A 25,736-nucleotide genomic window follows, 5' to 3' on the forward strand; every position below is an offset into this window, starting at 1 on the left:
CAAGTATGGGCCTTTGTGGATAAACCTATCTGAGATGTCAGTGTTCAATGTTTCTTGCTAATCAAAAGACCCCTTTCTTTTCTGAAGCTGTTTTGAGACTGATGCAGTTAGTTGGTATATTCCAGCTAAAATTTCTCTCTCTCTCTCTCTCTCTCTCTCTCTCTCTCTCTCTCTCTCTCTCTCTCTCTCTCTCTTTTTTTTTTTTTTTTTTTTTTTTTTTTTTTTTTTTTTTTTTTTTTTTTTTTTTTTTTTTTTTTTTTTCTCTTCAAATCAGAGGTTCTCTAATGGGGAGTAACTTAAGGAACTAGACTTGTAAGATGGGGTGTGACTGGTATCTTTCTCTATTCCAGTGTGGACACAATTATTTGTGAGATCCACGTTGTAGAAGAGATTCCATAAACCAAGTTACTTTGGGATGTGTAGTAGGCTTGTTGCTTCTGATGGAAAATGTGTGGGCGTTGGGATAACAAATATTTCAGTGTTAGTTGGTATATTCCAGTATTAAAACTTTGCTTGATTGCCAGCTGAAGTTCTGTTGTGGTAATGTGTGTGCATGGAAAGCGGTCGTGCGCCACGAGATCAAATAGATGTGTTTACGTATGGTTCAAAGCTAACTCCATCTGTTTTTGTCTTTGTATGTCTTGGATGCAATTTACAGAAACTAAAGGCAGGTTTCTTGTCTTGTTGTGTTGTATGCTCTTTGCATTTCTAAAGTAATTGATTAATTATTAAATTTTTAAGAAAATGTTAGTCTTCTTTCTATTTTCATATTGAGCATCTAAATCTTGGCCTTTAATTATTCCTTGAGTGAGTTGCTAGAACAATGATATCTGCACCACTACAACGTTACATGTCTTTTTGTTACATTTTGTTCTGATGCATAGGAATTTACATTAACAGTAAAAATTGTTCTTAGTGTTAAATGTGAATTAAAGAGAGTTCATGCATTAATTGTTTAAAATAAATGCAGGCAGGTGTTGGGGCAGTAACTTGCATTGCATTCAAGAATGAACAAATAGTACAAGGGGACATGGAAGGTATGCTAAACATTTGGGATCTGAAAGCACGAACATCCAAAAATATTCATACAGGACGTGGTGGAATTAAGAAGATGCGATTTGCACCAGGAAAAGGGAATTTGAAGCTACTTATTCTATATGCTGATGGAGTGGACATTGTTGACTTAAAAAAGGTAATGAGGAATTATATTCAACATATATGGGATAAATATAAAAATCCAGAAAATAGATGAATTATGAGTAAAACATATTTTTTGTGATTTCAGTTTTATTTCATACTTTGTTCGATTAGATTTATTACAGAAATACACTGACACAAACACTACACAAGCAAGGAAAATATAGTGTATCATCATTAACAGTGGCAACTGGTTATACGATAATAGAAACAGAAACATTCTAATAAACATGGCTTTGCAAATGAGCCATTTGCAAAGATAACTGTGAATGTTTGCGTACAACCACCTCTGAACACAGTGTGATATTTTGCCATACTTAGAACACTTGTTTCTAAAATTTAAACTATTTAAGTAAGTTCCCATCTAACTGGGCTCAAATTTTGACTGTGACCCATGGTTGGGAAGTATGGTACCTGGATGATGGGGTGCCAATACATTTTGCTAATGATGTAAGATGACATCTAACACTCAAAATTGGTCAAGTCGATCAGGGCGTGTAAGTTGGCCTCCAAGATCACCTGGCCTTAATACTCTAGGTTTTTCTGTTAGGTGTCATCTTGGAAGGAAGCATCCAGGACTCCTGCTAATATGTTTGAAGAACCGGAGCAGTGAACTGTACTGTGTACTGGTTTTTCAAGTTTTATGAGATGATCCAGGGGTGTTTGAAATAATTCATAATTCACAATAGTACAGACAAGTAGATTATTGCCTCCAAATGCACTGACAGGATGGAAACACATCATTAAACTGGTATGAGTGTACAGTACATTGTAACACATAACTTACTGAAATAGTATGGTATTTATTGTTAAAGTAGGGCACAGGCAAAATATGAGCCCAATAATCCGGGGACTTAAATGAAAAGTTTATATTTGAAATGCATTTGTATGAACTGGGGACTATGTTTCATACTGACATCAGTGGCAGCGTATAAACCGGCATTCACTGTTATCTTTCAGACAGCTCGTTTGTGGACCCACATTTAATAGAAAGTGTTTGCTTTTATTATTGTGTAATTTTTCACTACTGATTATGATACTCCCTGTATAAATCATAATTTGTGAACTAACAACAAAATCATGAAAAGGATAGATTGCTACCCACCATATAGAGGAGACATTGAGTCACAGATAGGCACGACAAGAAGCTGCTGCATTTCTTAGCTTTTGTCCAAAAGGCCTTCATTTGAAATATAAAACACACACATTCACACAAGCACAAACTCAAACACACATGACCACTGTCTCCTGCTGCTGTGGTTAGACCCATAGTGGCCAGAGACAGTGATCGTGTGTGTGTGTGTGTGTGTGTGTGTGTGTGTGTTTTCCATTTTGGAAGAAGACTTTTGGCCTAAAGCTCAAATGTATAGCAGGTTTTCTTCGTGCCTGTCTGCGACTCATTGTCTCCTCTATAAGATGACTAGCAATCTGTCCTTTTCATGATATTATTATTGTTTCATCCTGGACTCACCATTGTATAATTTGTGAACTGTAAGTTATTGTGTCTGTTAAATGAGATTATTGTTTGATTTGTTTTGTACAAATGAGGTGACAAATAATTTGTAGTGAAGGCTCTCTTCACCCACAGATCACCAATATACTACTTCCAGCAGGTCATTGTTACCAACCGTGCCACCCTGTCTTCTTAAAGGTGCATTTACACCTGTGTAAATTTCTGTGTGCAGTGGGTGCATGTGGTCATTGCACAAAGAGGCAAGGTGGTGCATGCACTGAGACAAAGGCATGCACAGCTCTGGTTTGTGCACATGGGCCACCTTGTGCAGGCAGAAGAGTCTCCCCATCCCAGACTGAAAGACAAGTGCACCTGTCACGCACCTGTCTGCAGTTCTCTCCATTTGCTGCTCCACTTTGAACTAGGGTAATTGCCCCTAGTAGCAAGAATTGCGAGTGTTGGAGCTAACCTCATCACCGTTGGTATGGCATCTTTGTGTTTTATATTTTCCTTAGTAATCAGTGGTGCGATGTAGTAGAGAGACAAGAGAAAGGAAATGGGGCCCCATATTTTGGGTAGCAGTAGGTCCAGGTTTTATTTTGGAAAAGGTGTGATGAAAAACAAGCTACAATTCTCAGGACTATCTAGGTCTAAAACACAAGCTTAAAATAACTGATGATGTAGACACTGTAAATGATGAGACCCTTATCCTGCTGTACTCAGCACATCAAATTTTCACAAAAGGTCATCACCTTATTTACATTTGAGAATATACTTCTGAAATAATTAGAAACCTTAGTAGCACAGCCACCTCCATTCTGTAGCATAAATATGCATCCATAAAGTACTTTTTTATTTGCAAATGGAATCGGTAACCTGACATTTACTATATGACATTTCTTCATTAGCAACCAGCCACTTCTTTTATGTTTGCAGATCCATATACTGCAAAAACCTCTCCCCCCCTATGATCCACAAATTTCAACTGTCAATGCATCTTCCTTATCTATAGAACTGAATTTATCAAAGCAACAGACTATTCTGACATTTCACACGCTTCGTAATTCTCCGTTTCGCAAGCTCTTCAAGTTAAGCAAAAATATGCATTCATAATGAACAAGTTTACAAGTTACTTGTTTCCTCACTATGAAGTTTTCTCGTATTTACGATCATCATTATCATTACATGTTTTTCAAGATAAATAAAATATGTATAATTAGCCTTATAAGTAATGTTAGGTGATCCTCATCCTGCCTGTAGGGGGCATGTTTATGCTGCAGCCTCACTGGTGCACATCACCAGTATGCCTGGCTGACTCTGACAAAAGAAACCTGCTGCTCACCAGCCATTCTTACAGATGTGTTTAACCTACAACTGAAGCTTGATCACTGGTGTAGTCTGAATGCTGCTGTCTATGTGTGAATGGAATAACTCATGCACACTTGTTAAGAAAGAAGCATGCACTGCATACTTGCCTCTACTTGCTTGTGGGGCAAGCACAGGCATGTGATGTCTAGGCGCAAAGTGTACAGATGTGACTGCAGCTTAAAGAAGAGTTGTAGTGGTAATGGGTATAGGGTATTCCTTACAGGTCAACTGAAACTGAAGTTGTCGTGTGAATGCAGCATGTCATTCTCAATGGAGAGAAGTCTTCCGAAGTAAGAGTGATTTCAGGTGTGCCGCAGGGGAGTGTCATAGGACCGAAGCAGTTAATTCCATAAATTGTGTGGGAGTAGGCATTAGAAGAGACTTAAAATGGAATGATCATATAAAGTTGATCCTCAGTAAAACAGATGCCAGACTGAGATTCATTGGAAGAATCCTAAGGAAATGCAATCCGAAAACAAAGAAAGTAGTTTACAGTACATTTGTTTGCGCACAGCTTGAATATTGCTCACCAGTGTGGGATCCGTACCAGATAGGGCTGATAGAAGAGATAGAGAAGATCCAATGGAGAACAGCGCGCTTCATTACAGGATCATTTAGTAATCGCGAAAGAATTACGGAGACGATAGATAAACTCCAGTGGAAGACTGTAGGAGAGACACTCAGTAGCTCGGTACGGGCTTTTGTTGAAGTTTCGAGAGCATACCTTCACTGAGGAGTCAAGCAGTATATTGCTCCCTTCTAAATATATCTCGCAAAGAGACCATGAGGATAAAATCAGAGAGATTAGAGCCCACATAGAGGCATACCGACAATCTTTCTTTCCACGAACAATACGAGACTGGAATAGAAGGGAGAACTGATAGAGGTACTCGAAGGCCCCTCCGCCACACACCGTCAGGTGGCTTGCAGAGTATGGATGTAGATGTAGATGCTTTTAACAGTGTGAGTAATGAAAAGCTATGTCTTAGTAGTGCTCATCAAATATTTAACAGTGAAAAAGTATCAGTCATCATTCATTGATAAGGACAGTGCACAGTGCACTGCCTTATTTGCCCTTATTGCCTTATCCAATATTGCAGTTCTTATTTCAATATAAAAATGGGTGCTAAAAGAAATCACACCTTGTGTTACAGTAAACACACACACACACACACACACACACACAAAATCACTTTTCTGCAGCACAACAAAGGACCAGCATGTTGTGATGATGTGTTATGCAGAATTGCCATGTGTGTGAAAGTAATGTGTGGTATCAAGAGTGTAATATGCAGTCAGACATAGACAGGCTGTGTTTCATTCTCTAGTGAATTCTTGTGCACTGGCTTTTATTGGAATTATATTAAAAGTATTTGAAAGAAGATGTGAGACTCCACAAAACTTGAAAACTCACAACTGACAAAAATCAGCAGGTGCAACATTCTTCCATTGTCTTTTAGTTTTTAAAAAGATTGTGGCACTTGAATGATAGCATTTACATCCCTCACCCCCACCAACCCTGCCAAAATAAAAATTTCACCTCTCTGTGTTGAAGATGTCACTGAGTGTGACTAGGAAACTTATTGTAATACCTTCTGTGCCAGAGTGTCTCAGTGTCTCCATTGAAAGCCCAATAAACCAGTAAGTAGCAGACTTCAGAGCGGACTGAGAGTGCACAGATTCTTATATTGTGCAATAGTTGTCCAATGTATTGCACCATGCAGCATTTATGTAGCGTTTACTAAGCAGTTAAGCCAGATGGGTCAACAGAATGTGTGCAGAGAAGAACACACATGAAAATCAGTTCATAAAAGTGTTCATGAATGTGTTTATCCAACACATTTTTACTTATACTGAAACTTAATTTTTCACTGTTTTTCCAGGTTCTGCTTTTGTTATTATTATTATTATTATTATTATTATTATTATTATCATTATTCCTCCTATCAGAAACACACACACACTGATGGAAGAAAATCATGACGCAAAAAAATAATTATAGTAGTGAAATTTTTGGTCTACATTTGTGTACGTAACATATTTAAGTGGTTAACATTCTGAGATCACAGAGTAACTGATTTGTAATAGTTCAGTATGTCACTGTTGTGCCCACATCTGCTCAAATTGCTGCTGCAGATGCAGTATAATGCCCCACAGCCATATGTTGAACACTATGGTCTTCCCTCTCGGTATTGCCATGTGGCCATCTGGAGCCCTTTCTTCTTGTGACTGTACATCCTTGTGACCAATACTGCCAGTGATCATCTACAGTGGCTACATTCCTCCTAAGTCTTTGTGCAGTATCACAGAAGGAACATACAGCTTCTTATAGGCCTATCACATGACACTGTTCGAACTTAGTGAGGTTTAGGTGGCGTATTTGTGCCGTAATGGCATTCCTGACTAACATCAACTCACTAAGTCCAATCTCAAAGATAACTAATGTTCACGACTGTTACAGGGTTATTACAAATGATTGAAGCGATTTCACAGCTCTACAATAACTTTATTATTTGAGATATTTTCACAATGCTTTGCACACACATACAAAAACTCAAAGTTTTTTTAGGCATTCACAAATGTTCAATATGTGCCCCTTTAGTGATTCGGCAAACATCAAGCCGATAATCAAGTTCCTCCCACACTCGGCGCAGCATGTACCCATCAATGAGTTCGAAAGCATCGTTGATGCGAGCTCGCAGTTCTGGCACGTTTCTTGGTAGAGGAGGTTTAAACACTGAATCTTTCACATAACCCCACAGAAAGAAATCGCATGGGGTTAAGTCAGGAGAGCGTGCAGGCCATGACATGCATTGCTGATCATGATCTCCACCACGACCAATCCATCGGTTTTCCAATCTCCTGTTTAAGAAATGCCGAACATCATGAGGGAAGTGCGGTGGAGCACCATCCTGTTGAAAGATGAAGTCGACGCTGTTGGTCTCCAGTTGTGGCATGAGCCAATTTTCCAGCATGTCCAGATACACGTGTCCTGTAACGTTTTTTTTGCGGAAGAAAAAGGGGCCGTAAACTTTAAACTGTGAGATTGCACAAAACACGTTAACTTTTGGTGAATTGCGAATTTGCTGCATGAATGTGTGAGGATTCTCTACCGCCCAGATTCGCACATTGTGTCTGTTCACTTCACCATTAAGAAAAAATGTTGCTTCATCACTGAAAACAAGTTTCGCACTGAACGCATCCATGAGCTGTTGCAACTGCGCCGAAAATTCAAAGCGTTTGACTTTGTCATCGGGTGTCAGGGCTTGTAGCAATTGTAAATGGTAAGGCTTCTACTTTAGCCTTTTCCGTAAGATTTTCCAAACCGTCAGCTGTGATACGTTTAGCTCCCTGCTTGCTTTATTCGTCGACTTCCGCGGGCTACGTGTGGAACTTGCCCGCACGCGTTCAACCGTTTCTTCGCTCACTGCAGGCTGACCCATTGATTTCTCTTTACAGAGGCATCCGGAAGCTTTAAACTGCGCATACCATCGCCGAATGGAGTTAGCAGTTGGTGGATCTTTGTTGAACTTTGTCCTGAAGTGTCGTTGCACTGTTATGACTGACTGATGTGAGTGCATTTCAAGCACGACATACGCTTTCTCGGCTCCTGTTGCCATTTTGTCTCACTGCGCTCTCGAGCGCTCTGGCGGCAGAAACCTGAAGTGCGGCTTCAGCCGAACAAAACTTTATGAGTTTTTCTACGTATCTGTAGTGTGTCGTGACCATATGTCAGTGAATGGAGCTACAGTGAATTTATGAAATCGCTTCAATCATTTGTAATAGCCCTGTACAACCGGCAAACCCGATTTGCATCCTTGTGGTGGCACTACTAGCACCAATCTTATGTGACTGCCACAAAATCTGAATAGACATCATCTTTCAGATGTAGAAACACACCTACCAACTTCCATTTGTCTTATGGCTCTTTCTTGGTACTGCAGTTTTTTTCTGTAAGTGTATTATGCACAGTTATGACTATATTATAGGGGACTGTCAAATGTAAATAAAATAGATGGGAAAAACGAAATAAACTGTTTATTATTTCAAAAGTAATTGCCATAACTATGAATACATTTATCACACCGTGAGACAAGACAGTCAATACTTTAATGCAAAAACTTTTGCGGTTGCCTACAGAACCAGAATTGTTGCTGGGCATGCACCTCTTCATCTGAAGAAAATTGACAGTCATGAATGTCTTTCTTCAGGACTCCAAAAATTTGAAAATCTCATGAAGGGAAATTGGGACTGTATAGACAATGTTAAAGGGTTTCCCAGCAAAACTTCTGCAGCATACTCGAAAGAATTTTAGCAACATATGGGCCCAACCGCATGTTGCCGAGGTAGTTTTGAGTACACTGTAGAAGTCTCAGTGGAAAGTCATTATGCATCCTCCATACAATCTTGTGATCTCCCCACATATGATTTCCATATTTTTGGACCCCTGAAAAAAGACGTTCATAGCCATCGATTTGCTTTAAATGAAACATGTCCTTTAGTAAAACTAGGAAACAAAGCTATTAATCACAAAGCTGAGAATTTCCCTCCAGACATTATTGAACTGAGAGAGAACATGAAAGACTGTTACACACTCTTTAGAGATACTAAGTTACAGTACTATTTAACAAAATACAAACTGCTCAGAAGAAAATACAGAGATTCAATGACTACCCTTAAAGTTCAGTAATATGCCTATAAAATAAGCAACTCAACCTGTGTTAGAACAACAGCCCAGAAAATAATGTATAAAAAATGTGGAAACAGCATTCTCTTGAACACTCCAGCATAACATGACAGTATAACAAATGACCCAAAAGAAGTGTGTGAGAAATTCATACAGATGTTTAATAAAATTGGCAGAAATGAAACACCGAATTTTAATGTTACAAAGACTAGCCAATCTTTTTTCATTCATAGCATGACTGAGAGGGACCTCCTAGCAACCGTTTCAAAACTTCAAGCTAAAATGTCTTCTGGCTGGGATGACATTTCATCTAAGCTGTTACAGGAATGCAGAGGAGAATTAGTTAAGCCTCTGACACATTTAATAAATATCAGGCTCACGCTCTGTCATGGAGAATTCCCTGATCTTTTGAAAATTGCTGAAATTCTACTGGTGTATAAGAAGGGAATAAAAACTGACATGAAAAATTATAGGGCAATATCATTATTTTCAGAGCTTGGAAAATTATTAGAGAAAGTAATATTACCTCAATTTGAGGCATATTTCATCAAACATAATCTATTTAACAATTACAACATGGTTTTAGAAAAAGAAGATCTATTGTAACAGCAGTAGCAATTTTTACATATGAAACATTGAAGAAGCTAAATGAAGAAGACTAGATAACAGGCACCTTCTTGGATAGAGTAAAGCTTTTGATACTGTGAATCATACAATTCTATTTCATATATAGGGTTAGAGGGATAGCCTTACAACTATTTACCTCCTATTTGAAAGGCAGGAAACAGTGTGTCAAGCTAACTTATAAAAGGAATGAACAGTTAGCAACAACCAAATCAACCCACAAGATACTTCAGTGTGGTATGCCCCAAGGAAGTATGTTGGGACCTTTTCTGTGTCTTGTGTATGTAAATGATTTAACTGAACCCCAAAACTGCAAGGTTGCAAGCTATGCTGATGACACATCTTTTGTCAACTGGAGCTGTGATATGCTGACTGCTAAAAAAGTAGTGAAATTAGTTATGATTTTCTGTCCAGTTATCTTACTGCAAATAGGCTACTCATAAATAGAGAGAAGACGGTGACAATGCAGTTTATGCGTAATTATTGTCATAACATAAGTAGAAATCTATCTACACCTCCATTGGCCCTTAGCTACACAAACACAAATTTTGGGTGTAATTGTTGACAAACACCTGTCATGGGAAGAACATATAGGCCATATTTGTAAGAAAATCAGTACAAATGTATATCTTCTGAAAAGTGTCACAGCTGTTTTGGACCACGATAGCTTGAGAAAAATTTACTTTGGAGGGATACATCCACATCTTGAATAAGGTATTGAGATATGGGGTGGGGCACCACCTGTCCATGCAGACAGGCTCTTCATACTACAAAAAAAGGTAGTAAGAATGGTAGCCAAGTTAAACAGGAGTGAGCCTTGTAGAGAAATCTTAAGAAAATATGAAATACTAACCATCTACTCTACATAAATCCTGCAGGCAATAATGTTTGTGAACCAAAATCCAGAATATAATGTAACAAACAGTAATGTACATAGGCACAATACACATGAAGGGAAAATTTTCACAGAATTGCTGGGGGGAGGAGGGGGGGGGGGGGGGGGGGGGGGAAGGCTGCAGACTGTAGTGCACATACAGTAGGAACCATCTTTTATAATTTTATAACAGACTTCCATCTAACCTCAAGACAGCTACTTTAAACAATTTAAAGAATAAACTTAAGCATTTATTAACAGAGAAAAGTTGTTATTCAGTAGAAAATTTCAAGCATATATAGCATAAGTTTGTTTTTGCAACAAAAAAATTATTGTTTCTGACCTTCACTATTTATATCAATGTGTGCACTTGTATACGTTAACTAAAACTTTGTATATGTAAACTAGAACCTATGACAATGTCTGAAAACTGATTGTTATATAGACAACAAAGAAACTTATGAAATGTTATTAGACTTCCAGTTTTGATTATGTTGAATTGCGATATTGTGTTCTACAATGTGTGTGTGTGTGTGTGTGTGTGTGTGTGTGTGTGTGTGTGTGTGTGAGAGAGAGAGAGAGAGAGACAGAGAGAGAGAGAGAGAGAGAGAGAGAGAGAGGGAGGGAGAGAGAGAGAGAGAGAAGGGGGGGGGGGAGTATTAACCATCTCCATTACCCTCCCCCCCACATATCTCATCTACATCTACATACATACTCCGCAATCCACCATACGGTGCGTAGCGGAAGATACCTCGTACCACAGCTAGCATCTTCTCCCCCTGTTCCACTCCCAAACAGAACGAGGGAAAAATGACTGCCTATATGCCTCTGTACAATCCCTAATCTCTCTTATCTTATCTTTGTGGTCTTTCCGTGAAATATAAGTTGGCGGCAGTAAAATTGTGCTGCATTCAGCCTCAAATGCTGGTTCTCTAAATTTCCTCAGTAGCGATTGATGAAAGGAATGCCTCCTTTCCTCCAGAGACTCCCACCCGAGTTCGTGAAGCATTTCCGTAACACTTGCGTGATGATCAAACCTACCAGTAACAAATCTAGCAGCCCGCCTCTGAATTGCTTCTATGTCCTCCCTCAATCTGTCCTGATAGGGATCCCAAACGCTCTAGCAGTACTCAAGAATAGGTTGTATTAGTGTTTTATAAGCAGTCTACTTTACAGATGAACCACATCTTCCCAAAATTCTACCAATGAACCGAAGATGACTATCCGCCTTCCTCACAACTGCCATTGCATGCTTGTCCCACTTCATATCGCTCTGCAATGTTACGCCTAAATATTTAATCGACATGACTTTGTCAAGCGCTACACTACTAATGGAGTATTCAAACATTACGCGATTCTTTTTCCTATTCATCTGCATTAATTGCATTAATTTACATTTATCTATATTTAGAGTTAGCTGCCACTCTTTACACCAATCACAAATCCTGTCCAAGACATCTTGTATCCTCCTACAGTCATTCAACAATGACACCTTCCCGTACACCATAGCATCATCAGCAAAGAGCTGCACATTGCTACCCACCCTATCCACAAGATCATTTATGTAGATAGAAAACAACAGCGGCCCTACCACACTTCCCTGGGGCACTCCAGATAGTACCCTCAGCTCCAATGAACACTCACGATCGAGGACAACGTACTGGGTTCTATTACTTAAGAAGTCTTCAAGCCACTCACATATTTGGGAACCAATCCCATATGCTCATACCTTAGTTGGGAGTCTGCAGTGGGGCACCGAGTCAAACGCTTTCCGGAAGTCAAGGAATATGGCATCCATCTGATACCCTTCATCCATGGTTTGCAAGATATCATGTGAAAAAAGGGCAAGTTGCGTTTTGCAGGAGCGATGCTTTCTAAAGCCGTGCTGATGCATGGGCAGCAACTTCTCTGGCTCAAGGAAATTCATTATATTCGAACTGAGAATATGTTTGAGAATCCTGCAACAAACCGATGTTTAGGATATTGGTCTGTAATTTTGAGGATCTGTCCTTCTACCCTTCTTATATACAGGCATCACCTGCGCTTTTTTCCAGTTGCTCGGGACTTTATGTTGGCGAAGAGATTCGCAATAAATGCAAGCTAAGTAAGGAGCCAATGCAGTAGAGCACTCTCTGTAAAACCGAATTGGAATCCCATCAGGACCTTGCGATTTATTTTTTTTCAACCCATTCAGCTGCTTCACAACCTCAGGGATGTCTATCATTATGTTGTCCATACGGGAATCTGCATGAGACTCAAACGGCGGTACGTTTGTGTGATCCTCCTGTGTGAAAGATTTCTCAAATGCTAAATTTAAAATTTCAGCTTTCGTTTTGCTGTCTTCCGTTGCCAGGCCAGACTGATCAGTGAGTGACTGGATGGAAGCCTTCGACCCGCTTACCAATTTTACGTAAGACCAGAATTTCCTTGGGTTTTCAGCAAGATCTTTTGCTAAGGTATGATGGTGGTAGTGGTTGTATGCTTCGCGCATCGCTCTTTTTACTGCAGCACGAATCTCTACTAACTTTTGCCTGTCCTCATTCTCCCAATCTTTCTTGTACCGCGAGTGCAACTGTAACTGTCTTTTCTCCCTGAGCATTCTCCGAATTGCGCTGTGAAACCACGGTGGGTGTTTTCCATCTGTAACCCACTTTTTCGGCACATACTTCTCCAATGCGTGATTTACAATGTGTTTAAAATTTGCCCATAATTCTTCCATGTCCATCGTACCGGAAGTACGACTTTTTAACTTTTGTAACCATAGTCGTAATGACAACATCATGATCACTAATCCCTGTCTCAACACTGACACCGTCGATGAGGTCTGGTCTGTTCGTGGCTGCCAGATCTAAAATATTTCCATCATGCATTGGCTGTCGATTTAGCTGCTCAAGACAGTTTTCGAATAATGTTTTCAAAAGTAATTGACATGACGGCTTGTCTGTACCACCTGCAATGAATCCATAGACATCCCAGTCTATACTAGGTAGGTTGAAGTCGCCTCCGACTAATATAGCATGATCCGGGTACTTCTGTGATACAGAGTGTCGACTCCCTTTGAATGATTCTAAAACTGTCACGGTGGAACCTGGTGGCCGGTAGTAACACCCAACAATTAACTTTATTTCTCCTAGCCCTGTTAAACGTGTCCCAGACAACTTCACAATCACACTCTACTTCGACCTCAAGAGACGCAATATTTTTGTCACCTGCAATGAAGACACCACCTCCTACGGTGTCTAATCTGTCTTTCCAATACACGTTCCAACCCTCACTAAATATTACAGACCTTCCTATCTCAGGGTTCAGCCAGGTCTTAGTCCCGAGAATAATTTGCGCGCCACACGAACAATTACACCTGTTTGCTGCAACTGTTCACAAACATGGAAGATGATGTAATACACTGGTTCAAGCAATTAGATACAGATCATAAAGCTGTCTTATGTGTACAGTCAGATCGGTGTAAATATGTAGATTTCTGTGACCATCGGGCATTTCAATATTTTACATGGTTAGTAGATGACGTGGCAGTAGATGCAGAAGGATTTTAATGAGACAGGTATAGAAAAGGAAAAAACTCAAATATACAACATTAAGTTCCAAGAGGAAAGCATAAAGCAACATAAATAATAAGAAACATGAGAGATATATGACACAACAGGAAAGTGTTGGTAGGAAGGATCCAGGTGGTGCAGGTTGTGAAGCAGTCAGCATTGAGTTTTGCGTGTTTTGTAATATGTGTATCATCCCTTTCAATATAATTTTTGCATTGTTGTAGATGTCTCGCCTTTCTTTCCCCAGTACACCTACAGCAATTGGCATTCGTATTAACCAAACAGTGTGCTCCAATATTCTGTCTTTTCGAAAATTGTCCTGTTTAAAAGTGTGATGATATTAGGTCTTTTTATATAAATTAAAGTTATTGTTAGTTAGCTTTATGCTCCATGAATCATTTGCATAACAAATTGCAATGATTTGGAATGAGGAATTTTATATTTACACAACAAATTATCTTTAAATATAGCTACTTGCTGATCACCCACCACTTTTTACACATTACAGTAATAGAAATTCATAAATTAATAGTTTAGTAGATTGTGATTGATTTATTTATTTATTTATTTTTAGCACTATGAGCGTATTTCACAATTAAAATGCCCAAAAGACATGGTAAAAATTGTTGACATTGACTGGGCAGCATCTGACAAGCCTGTATTAGCTACACAAGATGGATGTTTGCGTGTAATGGACATGACATTGACATCTAGTTCATCGCCTCTTATTGATTATGAATTTGAAGGTATGTAATGTATTTATGTATGTATTCTTCTAGATTATAAGTAAAACAGGAAACTAATGTGTCACTAACCTCCAAAACTTATAACAGAACAAAGATTAAGCAAAAACAGAAATGTGCTTAGACTCATAGACTTCATTCCATTAGAAGGGGCACGCAATGAGAGTGGAAATCTAACAGTAAAACAGAGAGAGCTGAGAAGGAGCATGAGCAGATGTTATGGGATTGTGATGCAGACCTTACCAGTAAGCTTTGAGATAGTACCTAATGGTTACTGCTAGTGTAGCTGCTCTTCTAAACAGCATTCCAAATGAGCAAACCAGTTGCACCTTTGCCTGTGGCTACTCGTACTTAAGGTACTTGGGCAATGCACGGCTCTGTTTAATAAGAATAGCTTGATGTAGTCATAAGGTTGAGCCATGTACATCTGCTTACATGCTCCCCAGCTAATTACCTGTAAATAATAACCTGTAGCTGTGATCTTGCAGTAAAATAGTCTATGCATTGGTTAGAACTGTGAGTTAATAAAATACACTGAAATACAAAATAAAAATTAATGAATAATTTAATGGCAAGGGTTCTGTTCTAATGTCTATAATTGGTGTAGATGACATAGAATTATGTTGAATAATGTTTATTCAAGGAAGGATATCTCTTATTATATACAGTTGAAATAGAGACAGAAGATACCATTATCAAATGCAGTAAAGTTACATTGAGAGCATTGTGAGAATGGTAGCAAAATACCAAACTAAATGGTTATCAAATGTACTTGAAAACTAAGTCCATTTCATAATCACAATACACAAAATATTCACCAGCTCAAAACAGTTCGAAGTTTAACATCATAATTTACAAATTATCACAAAGAATAACAACTCATAATCTGTCTATCCTCAGTATTGTAATACGAGTGGAAAAGGTTACAGTCCTACTCTGAAGAATATCCAGACCACTTGAATTATAAAGTCCCTTCAGAAGTTAATGTATGGTAGCGGCTGTTCACCGCCGAGAATCAAACACCTCCACAATCGAACTGCTTGTTACCACAGGTAGGTCGACTTCTTTCAAGCACAAATGTAATGAAGTGTCTAGAAACACTTCCCTGAGATCTTGATTTGAAAAATTCCCAGTCTCCAGTTAACTTTCTTAGTGTTCTGCTATGATCTGCTTTTCCATTGGCTGAAGCCTGTCCCCACCAAAAATACATCGTTTTTAAGTTCTACAAACATTATTTGATCATCTTGATCGCTTCTGGACTAAACTAATATAGTACAACAGTATTTGAATAAAGAAATGTTACAAAAATGTGGTCACACTCAGACCATTCCCAATAAATATAAAGAGAGGTTTAACCATAAATAAAAAAGCCTGTATTTTTTCACAAGTGCGCTCACTATAATAGATTGTTGTTAAATATTATTAAGAATTATTTAGGCATGCTTGTCAGAAGCATCTTTTGGCACACTTTTACTAGTGTGGTATCAGCTATCATGTGGGACTGGCCACTTCTTAAAGTACAGTGATTTCGTTTTATCAGTTTTAATTAATATTTAAATAGCCACTGGACAAATAGTGAACTTTTCATTAAATAAATACACAAGTATGCCAAAATATGAGGTATTCATGCAGTATTAATTTGCTGCGTATTTGGGAAGGATGAAATATCCTGACAAACATTTGGATAATGAAAAGATATATAAAATGTAATAAATCAAGAAATAAAATAGATACGAGTATGTAGTTTTCAGAGATGATAGCTATAGTGTGGTGCTATCATCTGAGATATTGTGCGTTGAAAAAACATGAATGTAAAAGTTGTTAATTTAGAGATTCATTGTGAAAATGTTTATTCACTGTGAAATATGAACTTCTGTAGTTATTGAAAATATTGTTGTGTCGTTGGATACACCTCATTTTTCTGAGATTGCAGATGGGTTAAGATTTTCATTAATACTTGACTGTGAGTCAAGTGCTCTAAGAAACCATCTTTCAGTTTGACTGACACTAGCCCATTGGTTGAAGCATAGCCAGCCCTCTTAAACAATCAATGCAGTGTCCAAATTCCCCAACCCAGGATTTTCCTTACGTGGTGGCCACATAGTGCCCTGAGCCCCAGGCCCCCACAAGCAAATTCACCTTACCTCCTACCAGCTCAAGGCAGCCAATTAGCACCTACATGTGCTTAATGTTGCAACTTATTCCCTCCTTTAGTGCCAGCGATTTTGTCACAAACGATGTTTAACTCTAATACACATTTGGTGTCAGTTAGGTGTTATTTTTAATTTTTTATTATAAAAAAAAGATTGTCCAATGTATTTTTCGTACAGCTAACATGTAAACCAGCTTAACTGAGTTTGCTGTGAACATAAGAATAATCCCATCTTTTACAGCTGAATGTTTATCTTGTTTTTAACTGAATGTGTGTCACCTCTTTGAACCAGGTATCATCAGTTGTTGGTAATAGAAACAAAATTATTTAATTATACACATTTTATTAGGAGATCTATAGTTTTTCCTCACAGCAAATTTCAGTTGTGTATCTCTTTATCACGTACTTTCATTTTTTTGTTTGTTTCGTGTGGCCATCGTGTCTTCTGTAATCAACAGATGCACACAGTACAAGTTTTCAATTTTGTAGTATATCAAATTTATACTGTGCACTACTCATAACCTTTCATGTTACACACTGCATACAACCTAGCTCACTTGCTATGGGCTTGACTGAAGTGGTATGGAAGCTATACAGAGCGGTAGTGGAGTGGGGTATTGGAGTGGGGAAGGAGAAGCAAAAGTGATGGTATCAACAAACTGGTCTCTCATTGAAAAAAATCTGTTCGTCACCAGAGTGACTATGTTGAGAAATAAATTTGTAGACATGAAGAAGAAAAATGTAAAATATTAATAGCATTTGATTATTTAAAAAGGTTTAAGAGTTTTCATGTAAAAAATTCAGATACATTACTTTTCAGCACACAATCATACATTAAGATGGGGTACTATACTCAGAAAACTTCTAAGACATAATTTTTCCTGTTGCACGTTTCACATGACCTTGCCCTCTTGATGTAGGGTTGTTCATATGAGATGTAATTACAAAAAAGTTATTTAAAAATTAAGAAGTAATAAATAAGAAGAAACTCAAAACCCAGCCTCCCCTCCACACACACACGCACGCACGCACACACGCACGCACACACGCACGCACGCACACACGCACACACACACACACACACACACACACACACACACACACTCTATTCAGATTTAAAATGTGATTAAAACATGTTGTTCCTTACTTTTCAACATAGTTACGTTATACACTGCCATGTTATACAGTACAATTTGGAAGCTTCTAGTGACAGAGGGCTGCAAATATGTAGACTTGAAGAATAAAGATGCAGATTGTTAATAACATTTGTTTTATTTAAAAAGCTGTAAGAATTTTCACATAAAAAATTCAGAGGCATTACTTTTCAGCACGCTCTTCTAAAAAACTGTATTTTAGAAATGAACATTTCGGCCATGGTTACAGTGGTCTTCATGAGGATCTATTGTTTTACTGTTTAATTTGACCAGTATACTCAGAAGAAAGCCACTGTAACCATGGGTGAAATGATGGTTTCTCCAGTAGTTTCTTTTCTTTTTTTACGTTGTGACATGGTATCAGACTCAAAAACTTTCATGTCAACTGGCTCTGGCCACAGAAACCTATGTGATTATTTTAGCAACAATTGTGTATGATGAAATGTATAAATAATATATAATATCAGTTGGGAACCTGTATGAAATGCTTCCAGGGCCTATAAAGATCAAAATATGGACACATGAAAATTATAGAAAAGTGAAAGTAAGTGATAAATCATGACCATAAAATGGTAAACAGACAATTTCAGTGTACAGATCTCTTAACAACATATGTATTACTAAATAATTTCCTTTGTGTGAGAGACCACTCATGATAACTAGTATGAATAGGCAAAATCTTTTAGGTTAAAAACAAAATAAACATTGAGTTGCAAAAGATGGAATTGTTCTTATCTCTCGAATGAACTGTGCATGTTGTCTGGGCTCTGGGTCATACTTGGATCATTCAAACAACTGGTAGAGGCAGTTTGGAAGGCCAGACATGCTCACGGATGTTCAACAAAGTTTGTAATATGTAACGTTGTCCCCAGAACTGATTGTGGTCCCGTGAGTTTTGAGGTGAGTGAAAGGCTTTAATCAGAGTGTTCAAAGGCTGTGTGACAAACTAGACTATAAATTGTGAAACTTGTGCCATGGAGTTGAGTACTATAGGGTCCCCCTAAATGGTTCAGATGTGCACTGCACATTGAAGATTGTGTATTGAAAGGATAGGCTAATGGTAAATGGAGATGGTGTATTTGTTGCAGCAGACTAGAGTTAGAAATCCACAGGGATAGAAATTGAAGCTGCATGTGAGATTGTTTGGTAAAAACTCAGTGTCAATGGTGAACATGAACTTAGTCAGACCCTTGTATCAACCACCACACTCGCCTCAAGATGTAGCAGTAAACCTTAGAGAAGACCTCACTTCACTATTACATAAGTTCTCCAATAATACTGTCATCATTGGAGACGACTTAAATCATTGAACAATCAATTGGGAAAATTACAGTTTTATAAGTGTTTGGCATGAAAAGACATCTTACTAAACATTACTAAATTCTTTCTCTGAGAACTACCTAGAACAAACATTTTGGAATCCCACTCATGAAGGAACTATAAAGAATCTAATGGTAACAAATCAAACTGATCTCTTTTAAGGATGTCGATATAGAAAGAGGTAGCAGTGATCGTGAGGCTGATGTAGTAACAATGATTACCAAATTACAAAGGGCAACTGGAAGGAGGATTTGTGTGTTCAGAAAGCGAGGTAAAGAGTCACTAGTGTCATATCTTAATAAGTAACTCGAAACATTTAGTTGTGGTGAGGAGCATGAAGAACAACTGAGCCTCAGGTTTAAAAGACTAATTGGCCAACAACTTTTTAACAAACTTCTGTTCATTGGGGGCCTGCAGTGCAAAATATGTCTTTTAATGACATAATCAATATGAATATGAATAATAGCCAGCTACACTGCTATGTAAAATGTCTGTTTTATATCATTCACGATGAACTGATTTCTGGATATTGCCATCGTTAGGTGCTCTGTAAATACATAAGTAAGTGATGGTCATAATATAATGGTCTTGTAACAGTGATCTGAAACGCTATAATACATCATTGGGTGTTTTTACCTTACATGTAACAATGTTCGTCATGTCCTGTTTTTTTATAATAAAAATAATTGAATTTCACACATCACTTATTTATAATGGTATCTATGTATACATGTAATATCACTGATCTGTTGTCATCCAAGCTGTCAGAAAAGTAACATACATGGAAACCAAGTAAAATTCGATACATCTCCAGTACACACCTAGGAGAAAGTAATAATTCTAAAAAACACAAGATGTGACAGCAATGATGTTGCATGTAAGATAAAAACACCCAATGATGTATTGTAGCTTTTCGTATCATAGCTACAAGACCATTATATTAAGACCATCTCTGACTTATGTGTTTACAGAGTACCTGACGATTGCAATATGCTGAAATAGGCTCATCGTAAATAATATAAAACATAAACAATTTATGTAACAGTGTAGCTGGCTATTATTCATGTTAACTTGATAAATATGTTCCTGGTAGAACAGCTCATATTGGGAATCATCCTCCATGATATCCAGTCACTTTAAAGGGCCCTACACATGAGCAGTGGATCACACTGATGGGTCACATACAATATCACTGCAGTTGGTCACCCAGCTCGACCCCGCCACACACGAGTGATTTGTCAAGCAGTTTCAACCAGAACTATGAACCCCACTGTATTAAGAAGTTCTGCTATGGAAGGTAAACTTGTAAGTTCAGTGACTGTTGCAGTTGATCTCGCTTTTCCCACAGATACTTGCAAAATGCAAATTAAAAGAAATGGGAATTTCAATTTATTAAACTTGTTTTGAAATGCTTTTCTTCGGAAATGTTGCTTACTTCATAGTACAGACTTTATTAAATTTTTCACTGACACCAAATGGATTGTGTACATCTTTCCAGTGTTCTAATACTGTTCTTTAGCACTTGTCAGTCTTTGGTTGCTTTTTCATTCATTGGTTTTACGTTTTAGCTGCTAGTATTTACTGTTTGTTTTGCAGTGGAGATGTTTGTATAGAAATATTGTAAATAGCAGCACTCCTGATTACCATAACCCTTGTTATAAACTGTATGAGGGAGAATCCAGACACTTGCATACAGAATAGGCTCACAGATATGTGACTGGCTCAAAGACTTCTTAAATAATAGAACCCAGTATATTGTTCTCAATGGTGGTTGTTCATTGGAGACAGGGATAACATCAGGAGTGCCCAGGGAAGAGTGATAGGACTGTTGCTATTTTCTATGTTGATAAAAGATCTGACAGACAGGGCAGGGAGCAATCTTCGGTTGTTCGCTGATGATGCTGTGGTGTACAGGAATGTGTTGCAAATAAGTGACTGTACGTTGATACAAGACAACCAAGACAAAATTTTTAGTTCATGTGGTGAATGACAGCTGGCTCTTGATGTAGAAAAATGTAATTTAATGTGGATGAGTAGGAAAAACAAACCCTTGATGTTCAGATACAGCATTAGTAGTGTCCTGCTTGACATAGTCACACCATTTAAATATCTGGGGATAATGTTGAAAAGCGATATGAAATGGAACAAGCATGTGAGGATTGTGGTAGGAAGGCAAATTGTTGGCTTCTATTTATTGGGACAATTTTGCGAAAGTGTAGTTCATCTGTAAAGGAGACTATATATAGGACACTACTGAGCCTATTCTTGAGTACTGCTTGAATGTTTGTGATCTGCACCAGGTTGGATTAGAAGAAGATATCAAAGCAATTCAGATGTGAGCTGCTAGATTTGTTACTGCGCAAGTGTTATGGATATGCCTCAGGAGCTCAAGTGGGAATCCCCGGAGGAAACAAGGCAATCATTTTGAAGAACACTACTGAAAAAGTTTGAAAAACCAGCATTTGAAGGTGACAGCAGAACTATCCCACTGCCACCACACTCATTTCGCGTAGGGACCACGAAGGTGAGATACAAGAAATTAGGGCTTATACAGAGGCATATAGACAATTGCTTTTCCCTCGCTCTATCTGTGAATGGAACACGAAAGGAAATGACTGGTTGTGGTACAAGGTACGCTCTACCACACACCGTACAGTGGCTTGTGAAATATGTAAGCAGATGTCAATACAGAAGACCCAAATATAGATGCATGAAAATAATAGAAAAATGAAAGTAAGTGATAAATCTCAACTATGCAATTGCAAACAGACAGTTCAAATTTACACACCTCCTAAAACACACACACACACACACACACACACACACACACACACACACACACAAAAGATATATATGAGGGAGTGTTAGATTACATGAAGTTACAAGCTACTAAAGATACTTGAGTGTGTAATATAGATTTGCACTGAACTTTTGTGTTAAAATATCCACTTGTTATTATGGTATGTCATTATGTTTAGAAGTTAAAAACATCAATAATATTGTTTCATAAATAATTCAAAATCATCATGTGGTGCCCATTGTATCATGATTGTTGCTATGAACTTCCCCTAAATTCTACTTCTACAACACAAGCTTCAAAATGCTAATCACTGCAAAATCTGAGTGTTCATCTTCTGTTCTTGAAGTGCTCCATGGTCCCTGAATAACTAAAATTCTAAAGTTAAGTTCTTTCTCAACATGGGCAAAGCAAAACAATACCAAACTACACAACCATGCTTAATAACTAGACAAACAAGTTGCAACCGAGAAGCCATATTGCCATACATCACTGCTAACCAGACAGGCAACCATGTTACATGCACAAATCGTATGTGTGATCCATCAAATTGCCTGGGATTTCCATATGATCAGTGACCAATCTCTGCAATTTTCCCCACACACATGTACTCTACGAAGTGATTGATCGTCCAGGCAATGGATCACTGCGATTCACTACTTGTGTGTGGGACAAACCGTAGGGCCATAGACACAGCTATGCTGAATGAAACATGTTTGACTGTCAAGAGGGAAATGTCTAACGCTTTCAATGACTGCCGCAGTAGAATCTTATAGAAAGATGCCACAAAACCCAAAGCAATGGTGGTTGTACGTGTAAAGGATAATGCCTGTACCAAAGTTAATTGTCTAGAGACGCATGGACAAGACAGGAATAGTGAAGCAGGAGGGTAGCAAAGCAAAAGCAGAAATTCTGAACTCCATTTTCAGATGTTACTTAGCAAAGTAGTATCCAATATATTTATCACACCACACAAACGTGAATAATTCAGATATTAGTGTAAGTAGGGTTGAGAAACAGCTGAAATTGAGAAGTTTGAACCAAGCTCCATAGCCCAGTGAATCCCTGTCACGTTCTGTACCATATTAGCAGGTGAGTTAGCTCTTCTTTTAACCATAATCTATCTTAGATCCCTTGAACAAATAACCATGCTTAGTAATTGGAGGAAATCAAAGGTCACACAGTCTATAAGAAGGATAGCAGGAATGCACCACAAAGCTATTGGCCAATATCTTTGACATGCATTTGTTGTAGAATCTTAGAACATATTATAAGCTCAAACATAATGAGTTACCTCAAGTAGAATGCAAGCCAGCATGAATTACAAAATTTCAATCCTAACTTGCAGTTTCCTACATGACATCCTGAAAGGAACGGATCAAGGCAGTAAGGTAGATATGGCATCTCTAGATTTTCGGAAAGCATTTGACACAGCACCACCCACACCTACACTTGTTATCAAAAGTACGATTGTATGGAACATCAAGCAAAATTTGTGACTGGACTGAAGATCTGTTAGGATACAGTATCTTATCTTGGATGTCTCATGCCTTGGAGAAGTAGGGTATATAAGGGGAATATATGAATGAATGTTATTTTTGCACTTGACTTTGACTAAAATAAAATATTTCTTTCTGAGCACAAGAACATTGATTTGTTTAGCAGAGTGTTCTGTGAACATAAAGTGAGGGAGATAAGTTGGGATAAATAAATAATGGAAGAAAAGATTTTCTGTTCCTTGTGTTTTAATCTGAGCACTGCATTCATTGCTTGATCATCATGCATTTAATAACAGTCCAAATATGTTTGTTTTCTTTTTTGTCATAGTAATATGATGTTGAGCTACATTTCCTTAAAATGGCCACTAAGTACATGACACAGATATTTACTGGGGCTTAGATTAATGACTTGATGAATCAGAACTGATCATTGGCAATGCCACGTATCTGTGGAGAGGAAGACAATTGAAAGTCCAGAGAGTAAAGAATGAATATCACTGTCTTGCTATAAATATGCAGAGGACAACATATTTAAATTATATAGTAAGGAAATGAATTTTCTGTACAGGAGCACAAAAAGTGAAACAGTTACTATGGGGAAAAAGAACAACAATTAAAAGTATTAAGTGTCATGTAATATTTTGTGTACTGTAATATCTTGTATAGACACCTTTTATTAATCTGACACGTTCCACATCATTACGAAGCGTCGTATTCATGATCTATGGAACAAGTACTAATCTAATCTAACAAGGGGAGGCCGCCAATTGTGAAATTCAGATTCGATTCATACTGCGCATAATTAAAGCTCATGGCCAGAGGTGTAATGTGGCAAAGCACCAAGATGCACTTCTCAGCCGTTGTCGAGAAAATCGACAGTTAAAAGAAACCGTTGCGGTGAAATACTCTCTACGATTAATAATTTTCTACAGCGTGGTGGTGCAGCGGTAAGCGCTTGGGTTCGTAATCCGAAGGTCGCCGAATTGAATCTCCCTCCATGGAACTTTTTTTTTTAGTATTTGTTTTTTGTAATTCACACACACACACACACACACACACACACACACACACACACACACATATATATATATATATATATACATATATATATATATATAAAATTCCCGGCAATCAGTTGCAACAATTATGCATATAATAAGTTGTTGAAAGTCATTTGTCGTGGAAAACTGGCGACTTCGAACATCATTATGTTTTCCGCAAACAAAGTTGTATTTCACAAATGTTATTAATTGTCTTCATAATGTTAACCACGTATAGTTAACGGAAGGCGTAGAAACGAATACGTATAGCGTAAGTCAAACGTTCGAATTAGAATAGAGACCCCACGAACACAAACTTGCTGTGGCAGGTATGAAATATAAACTCCGTTACTCGCTCGTTACACTTGAAGGACAGATGTTGAATGGGCCGAAACGAGCCGCCGCATAACAACGTAGTTGCCTGCTAACTTCGAAAGAAGGTAGATGCGGTCCCTAGCGCAACTTATAACATATATATATATATATATATATATATATATATATATATATATATATATTTTTGGCAAGAAACTAATAATAAAAAAATATTGCATGGCGCGAGATTCGGTCCGGCGACCTTCGGAATATGAACCCCAGCGCTTACCACTACACCACCACGCTGTAGAAAATCATTAATCGTAGAGTGTATTTCACCGCAACGGTTTCTTTTAACTGTCGATTTTCTCGACAACGGTTGAGAAGTGCATCTTGGTGCTTTGCCACATTACACCTCTGGCCATGAGCTTTTATTATGCGCAGTATGAATCGAATTTGAATTTCACAATTGGCGGCCTCCCCTTGTAAGTAATAGAAGTAGAAATAATTTCAGGTGTGCCTCAGGGAATTGTGTTGGTATCCTTGGTGTTCATGTTGTATATAATGACCTTCCTTTCTTTCTTTCTTTCTTTCTTTTTTTTTTTTTCGCAACCCTGAGGTTGGTTTGCAGCAGAGTGCCATTCTTCTCTTCTGTCTGCTTTCCTCTTCATTTCCACGTATGTGTTACATCCAACGTCATTCATGATCTGTTCCATGTATGATATCCTTGGTCGCCCCCGCCGATTCCTTTCCTCAATAGCTCCTTCTTCTATTGTTCCAATGATGTTGTTGTGTTGTAGGATGTGCCATACAAGTTTGTCTCCTCTTGTTTGGATGTGCCTCCACAGACATCTGTTTTCCTGTACTCTTCTAAGCACCTCTTCATTTGTTGCTTTGTCTCTCCAGCTGATCTTCATTATCCTTTTATAGCACCAATCTCCAGGGCCTCTAGCCATCTT

General features: G+C 38.1%; 1 protein-coding gene across 2 annotated transcripts in view; it reads left to right on the top strand.

Annotated features, from left to right (window-relative positions):
* Positions 1–25,736, top strand: part of LOC124612877 (WD repeat-containing protein 11-like) — a 222,760-nt gene that overhangs the window by 156,327 nt on the left and 40,697 nt on the right. For both annotated transcript variants that reach the window (XM_047141331.1, XM_047141322.1), the window contains exons 16-17: positions 971–1,192; positions 14,332–14,503. In XM_047141331.1, coding sequence (XP_046997287.1) covers positions 971–1,192; positions 14,332–14,503 — 394 coding nt within the window. The remainder of the gene's footprint in view (positions 1–970; positions 1,193–14,331; positions 14,504–25,736) is intronic.

This window comes from Schistocerca americana, chromosome 1, assembly GCF_021461395.2.
Source record: "Schistocerca americana isolate TAMUIC-IGC-003095 chromosome 1, iqSchAmer2.1, whole genome shotgun sequence".
NCBI lineage: Eukaryota > Metazoa > Arthropoda > Insecta > Orthoptera > Acrididae > Schistocerca > Schistocerca americana.